Source organism: Phlebotomus papatasi, chromosome 3 (assembly GCF_024763615.1).
Source record: "Phlebotomus papatasi isolate M1 chromosome 3, Ppap_2.1, whole genome shotgun sequence".
Classification (NCBI taxonomy): Eukaryota; Metazoa; Arthropoda; class Insecta; order Diptera; family Psychodidae; genus Phlebotomus; species Phlebotomus papatasi.
In genome coordinates this window covers 77196985-77208007 of record NC_077224.1, presented here as the reverse complement: position 1 = coordinate 77208007, position 11023 = coordinate 77196985, and the positions used below count along the sequence as shown (strand labels likewise).

Here is an 11023-nt window from a genome sequence, read left to right as displayed (position 1 = left end):
GATATTCTCTATGTTTTTCCACTTATAACCCCAATAAAGACAATTTTGAACCAAACAGGTGCATATTAGAGCGTTTCAACTAGGAAAAAAATTTTTTGGCACTATTCTCACGGTGCTGTATTTGATGAGACAAGAAAGTTTTTCTTCTACGACCATATGATCAGACGCCGTTTAGAGGTGGCTGAACGACCCACTCTGTAGAACAAATTTCTGATTTTACCGCATTTTACACTACAGAGTGGGTCGTTCAGCCACCTCTAAACAGCGTCTGATCATATGGTCGTAGAAGAAAAACTTTCTTGTCTCATCAAATATAGCACCGTGAGAATAGTGCCAAAAAATTTTTTTCCTAGTTGAAACGCCCTAGTGCATATATAGAGAAAATTAATTAAAAAAAATATTTTGCTTTACAAAATGGCTACCAAACATGGCATAGGCAATATTAGCAGTAATTAGACTATACATCCATGCTCAATCCTGCTTTAAAATTAACAAATTAGGAAATCATCCCAAGTTTACTAATAAGAAGGTCAATTTCATAAAAAAAAATCACTTTCAGCGAAGTCTAGGTGGTTGCCTAGCTTACAAAATCGATCAAAACCAGTAGCCTAACTAAATATCCGTTTCAGGACAGATCGATAAACTATTCGACTTAAAAACATATATAGGCTAGAAAGAATTAGAATTTCATTAAAAACAAAGTATTTGTAAATTAAATCTTGTAATGCGTCAGAAAAATCGACTTTTCTTCAAATTGTTCAACACCTTCTTACATTTTTTCCGTTTCCAGATGATTATTTCTATATAATCGGACAATAGTTAAATTTTTCATGCCCGTAGCGGTCGTTTTTGGTCTTAAAATTCCAAGATTCAGTGAATATCCCAATATGCCTATGAAATTTTATAAAGGTTTCAGCTGTCGTCAATATAGGCTTTAAAGTCGAACAATTCACGGCTTATCAATCTTTCCGGAAACGGATGCTTAGTTAGGCTACCGGTTTTAATAGATTTTATAGGTTAGGCAACTGTGTAGAGTTCGCAGAAAGTGAATTTTTGACCAAATACATCTTGTTTTTAATAGTGAGCTTGGAACAATTTCTAAATTACTTAATTTTATAGTAGAATAGAGCACGGATGTGTTGTCTAGTCATTCGTCATATAACCTACATTATGTTTGATGACTTTGATGGCCATTTTCTAAGGCCATACGCATTTTTTCTATTAATTTTTTTTTGTGTAAAGATTTTTTGTTCAAAATTGTCTTTATTAGGATTATAAGTGATTAAACACCGAAAGTGATAATACAAATAGGACTTATATAACGCGGGTGCCAGTATATTGCAAAACACTGGGTCACTTTTGCCGAGTACTTAGGACATGGCATTAAGTGTTGCCAATACCCTATTCATATTTGTTAAATCCCTAATTATAAGCTCAGGTATTTAGCTAAGATTACGCACTCTACAAGGTCGAATGTTTATAAATATTTCCTTTTTTTGGGTTCAAGAAGCAAAATTAATTTAATTCAACTAAACTAAAATATTTCAAGAAGTAACTTGAAGTGTAGTACGTTTGCTTGATAATTGAAGTCTCTTTGGCTTTTGGTAAAACTCCACAGGAAATCCCTTTCATCCCAATTTCCATCATTTTCACGTGCACATGCCCATCTAGTCGTAGTCTTAGCAACCACCATGGAAAATTCCTAACAAAAATTTCCGTCAGAGTTCTCGTGAAAATTCTGACTTTGTACACAAGTTAACTCCAATTTTCTTAAACAAAGTATTTTTCGTGAAAGAAAAAATTCCTTTGTGTTTGAGGGAAAAAAATGTCTCGAAATATTCCACGTTCCTCGAGATCAACTCGAAGAGCTACAAAGAAAACTTCCCGAGCGACTTCTGTGACGAGTGGTGGTGGAGGTAGGGGTCATTTGCATAGATTCAGAGTGGATAGTGAGGATTCGGACTCTACAGAGAAGGAATCCTCATCGGATGAGGAAGAGCGCTGGAAGGATACCAATCGAACTAGTGATTTACCTTCTGAGTACTGGCATATCCAGAAGTTGGTGAAATATATTAAGGCGGGCAATCAAACAGCCACCATTGTAGCCCTATGTTGTCTCAAGGATTATGACCTGACCACACAGATTAATCAATTGGCTATCCAGCATATTGGTGGATTGGAAGTTCTGGTAAATTTACTGGAGAGCAATGATATAAAATGCAGACTTGGATCTCTCACTGTCTTATCGGAAATTTCTCTCAACACGGACATCAGGAGGACTATTGTGGACTTGGGGGGCATCCCTTTGCTCATCCACATCTTAAATGAACCCATGCGAGATCTCAAAACAATGGCTGCTGAAACAGTGGCGAATGTAGCTAAAGTGCGCCTTGCCAGGAAACTCGTGAGGAAATGTGATGGAATTCCTCCTTTGGTAGACCTCCTTGATGTTCCAATGCGATGCCTGGTGACTGTGTGGGACAATCTGAATGAGGACGAAAAAGCTGTTCTAACAATGGCAAAAGCTGGAGCCAGAGCACTTTGGTCTCTCTCAGAGTCTCGACACAATAAAGAGCTGATGAGGCGCTTTGGACTTGTTCCTCTCATGGGAAAGCTCCTCAAGAGCGTTCATATTGATATTGTGGTGCCCATAATGGGAACAGTACAGCAATGCGCCTCACAGGTAGGGATCCAATTGAACATTTTTAATTGAATTACAATCTCAATCCTAGCATATGATTCCACCAATACCTTAACCCTAAAATGAGAAAATAGCAAGACGAGAGCTTAACATATTAAAGCCTCAACATGGAATTTACAATCCAATCAGACATCGCAGACTTTTGCTAAGATTCACCAGTCGTTGGTATAGTTTGTTCGAGGAATCTCAACCCAAAGGCAATTAGGGAAACGCATAAGAATTTCCACATACTTCCACGCCAGTATTATCCCACAGCAAACTAAATATTGCAGATGTTTCGGATATTTTCTTGCAACATACTCCCAATAGCTATATGGGGAATGCAAGAGCGCATTATTATTATGTTATCTCTTTCAAGTATTAAAAGAAATTAAATGACTATGAAAGATTAATTTAAATGTCATCAGCAAAAAATTATTAAATTTTACCTATGGAAAAGTCAATTAATTAAAAGCAAATGCTTAAATCAAAATATTTATTAATATCTCATAATAAAAAAAAACATATAAAATATACTTTCAGTTATATACGAAATTTAATTTAATTGTAATTAATTATTCTATTAATCATTTATGCACAAAATCACTGCAATATTCAAAGCTTTACCGCAATTAAAGTACAAATTTTAATGACATCATATATTTACTAATGTCTGTTACCGCTAAAAACCTATTAATTAGAGTTGAAAGAATCCTAAAATTGTTTGCAAAGGATTTATCTTTCGTTTTAACACAAAAATCGTTCACAATGGTCTTTATAGGATGAAGTCGCAGTTAATAGCCACATTGACTTTAATATTTGTAGTTTACGGATTACTGAAACTTTTGCGATTGGAACTTTACTTTCTTAGTATTCATTCTACAAATTTTTATAGATAATATCAACAAGTTGCGATTTTTAGTAGTATTCGTTATGTACTCATCACACGGAGACTAAATTACAGGTACGAAGTTTCTTTATTTGAAAGAAAAATATCATTTAGAATTTTTAAATGAATCTTCAAATCCGGATTTTTTATAATTTTCTGACTATGCCTAATTCATAATTTAATTCCATTTTAATCTCGAGAATAATTTTCAGTTATAGGTAAAAAATGTTTTAAGACTAATGGCCTCTACATACTAGAAAAATTTATGTCCATTTTGAAGAAAATTCCTTACACCTGTGTAGAAAAAACTCTTCAATATGGACATAAATATCTCTAGTATATAGACGCCATAAAAACTTATTATATCATGATAAAAACAAAAATTGCATTTTTTGATAAATCAAGTAAAAAATCGTGTTCAAAACCCAATTTCTTCCTTATTCTCCTAAGATTTCATGTTAAAGATTTCACACAATTTTTAAATTATTCTATAATTCTCTTTATTATGTTAATATTGATAGCAATGTCAAATTGCGAGGCGACTATTAGTGGGAAAACTCCTAAAAAAAAGTAGGGGAAACTGGGGCAAAAAGTCACAAATCGAAAATTTTAAAATTCAATATCTTTCAAGATAAATAAGATTGCGGCTTAAAATTTTTCCATAGATAGCCTCCATAGGTCTTCTTCAATATCGTAGGTTTGTTAAAATTTGAACAAGGAATTTAGAAAATAAAAAATATCGAAATTTTTAGCCCTATTTTTGAAATATTTTCCGTGCAGAAGATATCAATTATTAGCTACTTATTTTAAATTTGATGCACTGGTGAATATTTCCCAAATTATCTGGATATTCTTTGTATACAAAACCGCTATCTATTTTAGAATTTTACAAAGATTCTTTTATCCAGAAATCCTTTTATTAAAAACGACCATTTGGGGTAAAAAGTAACAAAAGTTATGGAGCAAAAAGTAACAAAAACCGAAACAATTTCTTATGTTCCACGGTGAAAGAAACGTCAATGCTATGTATCGCCGCTTGTTGTTTGCATTGGTCAAACGATTTGCAGTCTTTTGTGTGTGTGTTTTTTTTTGTAAAATAGCTTAAAATGCGCTTTTCTCGCTCAGATAGAAAAAACGGTGTTTTACAAAGGTGTAGAAGAATAAATTTCCTATGAAAATATTTAATCTCGGTATTTCACTTAAATTTACGGAGTCCCGTAATAAATCGAATCAAAATGTGATAGTATCTTATGCCTGATACTATTTGCCCCAACATTTTTGAGAATTATCACAAAATTACCATTTGGAAAACGGCTCGATAAATATATTTCTTTACAAAATAGAAGAAAGTGACTTTCACAGAGTTGTAGAGCGGTAAATTTCCTATAAAACTGTGCTAATTAGAAATTTCGGAGGTGCACGGGTAGCTTGTAAAAAAATAAAATATCCGTTTTGTGACTTTTTGCCCCAGTCTCCCCTACTCCTTTGGCTATTTTCAGTATTGCATAATTTTTCAAAAATCGACACTAACCAACAGTAAACTAAATAACCACAATTATTTCTACATCCGCTTAACCGATTTTGATGATTAGTCCGGTATAATTGTAGAGGACGTTTATATCCATATTTTTTCCATATACCTTACTTACGTATGTTTTACTGTAAAATAAGTATTCTTTTTACCACGTTAACTTAATATAACTTTTAACCCATTCCTTACTATACAGCATTGCACAACATACGTAAATTGACTGATTTTGAATAAGTTAATTATACGCAATTTTTATCCGAATTGCATAGTCGGGACTGGATTTCTAATTAATTTAGCCGTTCAATTACTTGAGAAAATGGATCGATAGATGAAAATACATTTGCAAGGATTTTCCTCAAAATGACGGACGGAAAATTTGACACCCCTCAAATTTATTAAAATTAGCCTACGTCCTTTTCCTGATTTCATTTGTGGTTTCCAATTTGTTTTCTTGTATAGTTACTCTATCTAAATCAATGGAGTTTGAAATGAATTAGTGGAAAGAATTTAGATTCAGTGGCCATTATTAAGGCGCGTTTTTTTTGAGAGCGGCTCCCCGCGCCCCCATATAAAAAAAAATTATTTAAAAAAATCTTTAATCTGTAATAAAGTAATTTCATAATATGAATATTCTGTCCAAAATATTTATAATATCGGTGTCGGCCAAAATCTCCAAAGCCAAAACCCCGAAAGCCAAAATTACGAAGAGACAAAATTCTGAAACCAAAATCCCGAAAGCCAATATCCCGAAAAAGTCAGAATTCCGAAAGCCAAAATCTCTAAGTCAAAATCCTGAAAGATACAAAATTATACGAAGGATAATGTGTTGAATAATTTTTTTCTGATCCCCCCCTTACCCTTGGTATAGGTCTGAAGCCTATCGACTTATTGTGACCAAGAAGAATAATTTTCCAAAACACAGAAAATTTTCCTTTGCCTAACGCGAGTACAATAGCCCCACTTTTAAAAATTTGGAATTTTCGTTTTCGGGATTTTGCGTTTTCGAGATTTTGGCTCTTCAGGATTTTAGCATTCGGGATTTTGGCACATTTGGAATTTTAGCATTCGGTATTTTAGCACATTCGGGATTTTAGCTTTCGGATTTTTGGCATATTTGGGATTTTGACCCATTCGCGATTTTGGCTTTCGGGTTTTGACCAGGACCTTTCTAGTATATTGACTGAATGGATTAAAAGAATATCTCACAAGGTTCAACAAATAACACAAAAGAATATATTTCGTAAAATTGTTCATAAATGTTTGTGAATTCCCATTGGGGAGTTACGAAATGTTCGTGAATCGTATAACCTACAAAAAAGTTCGTAAAAGTTTTTATTTTTTCACAAATTTTGATCGTAACTTGTGCACTTGACGAGCATTTTTTGCTCTTTTACAAAAATTTGTTCATAAATGTTTGTAAACAGACAGAAAAATGTTTGTACAAATTTGTTATTTGTGCGTAAAGTTTTAGTGGATTTAATGGTTAGTTCTAATAGTTAGTTTTAATGAGTAGTTTTAACGGGTAGTTTTAATAGATTATGCAATTTACGAGCATTCTATTACTTTCCAATAGGAATTTACACAAACATTTACAAACAAATTCACAAAATTGTTTTCTGTGTAGATAAAGTTCGTTATGACACAAGGATGCGCTCTAGTAAAAATGTGAGTTAAAAACAAATAAATTAAATTATCTTAGCTCCAGAACAACCGTTCTGGAGAGTTTCAAAATCGTTATCGGAAAATAAGTTCTCTGGGAAAGGGGATTCTGGCCCACATTTTATGTATCCTTAACCCTTCTGTCAGTTCACTCAAACTTTTGTGGTTTAAATACAAAAGTTGGATTTATTTCAAAATTTTAACTCAAAATTATTGTACCTCCCAAAATCCAAATCTAATTTGCATTCAATTTGAGTTTGCTTATAAGTTAAAAGTCTCCCCCTACAATAAGCTGATTTAGGCTTATTACAACACACAGAAAAATGTAAAATTCTTAAACAGAAACACCCAGGAATTTAATTTCAAATCCCATCCAATGAATGCAAATGCCCTAATTCTAAATCCTTGATCATTTAGTTTTAGTTCCAATTTGCAAATCTGTAGACATTTTTCATTTTCCAAATAATGCTGTATTTATGTTCCTGATCTCTTAACTTGAAAGATCTAGGGATTCTAGCCCATTTCTTTCGCTCAGAGCTTCTAAACTTAAACGCCTCGGAGATTTACGTCCAATTTAAGTTCCCAGGATTTTATATATTCTTAAATTTAGAGTCAAAATTTTTCTGTGTGAAGCTTTCGCTGGTCATAATCTATACCACCGCCCTATGTGCTTCTTTATATAGCTAAACATGACACTTTCTCTGACCAAAAATTTATGCTGGGACAGAAATTGTCCAAAAGCCACAGAAAACTTTCCAAATTGGACGTTTACAGGGGTTTTCCCTGGGAAGCATTTTCCAGAATGCACCACTTAACTTTTAAAAGTCATTGTAATTAATTATTATTGCACACAAGTAAGAAAGTCCCACAAAAAAAGGCGATTCTACTTCAAATAAATTGCGATTAAAAAGCAAACTTTTCCTTTTAGCCCAGCTATCAGCTTGCCATAACATCCGAGGGAATGATTTCGGACATTGTGAATCACCTTAATTCACAGAATCTCGAACTCAAGATGCAATGCAGTTCGGCAATTTTCAAATGTGCCAGTGACAAGGTGGCTAGGGATATGGTGCGAGAGGCTGGAGGATTAGATCCACTGGTGTCCATTCTGAAGGATAAAAATGTGAGGGAGAATAAGCCACTTTTGGCTGCAGCCACAGGAGCTATATGGAAGTGTGCAGGATCTGATGCTAATATGAAACGTCTAGATCAGCTAAAGACTATTACAATTCTAGTCCAGTTGCTGACGGATGAAAATGATGATGTCCTGACGAATGCTGTGGGCGGAATTGCAGAGTGTGTTAAGTTTCCCAATAATCGAGAAACTCTGAGATTTTCCGGAGGATTACCTTTACTTGTTGAGTTGCTGAATGCCACTCATCCGCCTCTGCTGGAGAATGTGGCTAAAGTTCTTAGGGAATGCGCTCAGGAACCTGAGAGTATGAAGATCCTGGAAGAATTGGATGCAATTCGATTGCTCTGGTCACTCCTCAAGAATCCTAATCCTCATGTCCAAGCATATGCAGCCTGGGCAATGTGTCCCTGTATTGAAAATGCTCATGAATCTGGTGAATTAGTCAGGAGCTTTGTAGGAGCATTGGAGTTAGTTGTGGGGCTTCTCAAGTCCAAGGACAACCTGGTTTTATCAGCTATTTGCGCAGCTATTGCAACAATTGCCCGGGACAAGGATAACTTGGCTGTTCTCTCTGACCACAAAGTTATCTACATGCTGGCAGATTTGGTCCATACAACAGATGATCTTCTGAGGGAGAACTTAGCAGCAGCCATTGCTAGTTGTGCTCCATACGGCAATAATACTCATGAACTAGGTCGACTCAAGACAGTGACACCAATTGTTGGCTACATGGTGAGTTCCAATCCCAAAGTCCACCGGACAACAGCAATGGCACTGGAAAAGTTATCTGAAGATCCCCAGAACTGCATTACGATGCATCAAAGTGGTGTAGTACCTTTTCTGCTTGAAACTGTTGGTTCTAGGGATAGAGTTCTTCAGGAAGCTTCAGCTGGCTGCCTCCAGAATATCAGAAAACTAGCACTGCGAGCACAAGAACATCTTCTTCGAGTAGAACTGTAGAGAAAAAGGCGGGAAAATTTGCAAGTGGTTTATGTCCCAACTAAGGAAAGAAGCACAAGAGAAAATTTCCTGCAGTATCAACAGACGTAATATATTTTTCTATTAATACTTCTTCTTACATCGAAATACACCCAACATCTTTCTTATTTCCATGAACACGAGAACTACAGTATATAGAAATATTTATTATGTATCCATAGTGATAATAAGCTTATCTTTTCCCCTTTTTTTTGGTTTGACTTATTGAAACGCTGATGTGGAAACGTTGGGATATTGCCAAAAGGCATACAGCATATGCTTCACAGCGAATGCTCAAAGCATGCACTCTACGCACTATTGAAATGCCACAAACAACAATTTCACACTTAAACGTCTTCAAAATTGTACTCAAATTACATCAATTAATAAAGATATTATCCACAATTCTGGGACGGTTTCATAGAATCTGTGTGATTTTCTGCTTGTTATAAAATTACGCTATTTCTTTTGTAAATTGGGAATTAACACGTAACGATGATCTAAAAAGTTAATATTTTTACTATTCGATTCGTATCTTACTGGTAATAAAAAGGAATAATGCGAAAATTTTTCACAAAGAAAAATACGAAGGTAAGAACGTATACAACTCATTTTACTGCTCGAACTCAAAGAGAAAGCAGTTATATAATCCACTTTTTGTCAACTTGTGACACGACTAGAGACCCAACGGTAAGAGATATCAACTTCCGGTATTCGACGACCCCCCACCCATAAGTCAACGTTATCTAGGACAGTTTTTTTTTTCTTTTTCCCCCCACACTCATCCTTTCCCTCCAGAATCATCTTTTTTGGTTTATTTCGAAAAATGCTCATTGATTTTTTTCATTTTCAAATATGTTTTGGAGGTAGGGGAGACTGGGGCAAAATTTGTCAAAATAAAATTTCACTATTCATAATTTTCTAAAATAAAAGATACTGGGACTTGAAATTTTTATTATAGATAGCCTTCATGAACCTTCTTAAACTTACAAAGTTTCAAGGGATTCGAAGAAAGATTATGTAAAATAAAAAATAATGAAATTTTGAGCCCTATTTTTGGAATATTTGTGTTACAGAAAATATCAATACTGATTAGCTCAATTTAAGCAAATTTCTCGTTAAGATAGAGAAAAATTATCTTCCGCAAAGTTGTAGAGGAATAAATTCCCCATAAAAATATGTCTATTTGATATTTTTAACGTTTGCGAGAGTAAAACGTCACAAATTATCCGAAGACTGACAAAATTTGTCGAAGCAATTTTGAGAATCTCCACAAAATCGACTTTTAGAAAATGATTCGAAAATCACATTTCTTTCGAGATAGAGGAAAATAGTCTTCTGCAATGTTGTAGAGCAGTAAATTTCCTATAAGAATATAGTCATTATAAAACGTTTAAGTTTTTTCAGAGCTCGTGAAAGAATTAAATATGCATTTTGACAAGTTTTGCCCCAATCTCCCCTAGTCAAGGTGAATATTTCGTATTTAGACACCTATGTTCGAAAAATATTTCGATACCGAATTTTCAAAGATCAAAGTTTAACCACTTTGGACAGCCTTTTTTCCAACCGATTTGCTTAAATTTGGAATCTTTTTTGAAAGCTTTTGAAATTTCCAAACAGGCTGCATCGGACTTAATCGGTAGCTAATCGGTAAAGTACCCGTAATTGATTTATCTTTCTCAAATATTCTTCAAAAATCTTTTTTTCTGATTCGGAATTACAAAAGCATAAGCAGGGAATTCTAATTTGAAGTGATGACAATTGAACAGCCAAAAATAAAATTTGGTCAGTAATGGCAGCTAGTAAAACATAGTCTGACCTTTTAGATCAAAATTCATGAAAATATTGTTAACCATCTTGGGATTTTTTGATTCATTTAAAGAGACTTATAATAATTTTTAAATTTTTATGGATCCCTCACACCTTTTAGATCAGGAAAATTTCACGAAGTCGAATTTCGAATCCCTTTTTTCTCACACGCTTTGCATATGCCTGTCTCATTCTTTCGCACTCTTCTTCTTTTTTTAAACATCACAACAAATTCAATTTGGCTCAATCGAATTTAAAATGCGAAAGAATGAGATAAACATATGCAAATCTTTCGAGAAAGGAAGGGTCTCAAATATTGATTTCATGAAATTTTACCAATCT

At 34.2% G+C, this 11023-nt stretch overlaps 1 protein-coding gene across 1 annotated transcript; it reads left to right on the top strand.

Annotated features, from left to right (window-relative positions):
- The first annotated feature begins 1700 nt into the window (after positions 1-1700).
- Positions 1701-9277, top strand: LOC129805860 (armadillo repeat-containing protein gudu). Its single transcript, XM_055854082.1, has 2 exons — positions 1701-2683; positions 7688-9277. The coding sequence occupies exons 1-2, from the start codon at positions 1826-1828 to the stop codon at positions 8852-8854; spliced, it is 2025 nt and encodes a 674-aa protein (XP_055710057.1). The 5' UTR covers positions 1701-1825; the 3' UTR covers positions 8855-9277.
- The last annotated feature ends 1746 nt before the right edge of the window (positions 9278-11023 follow it).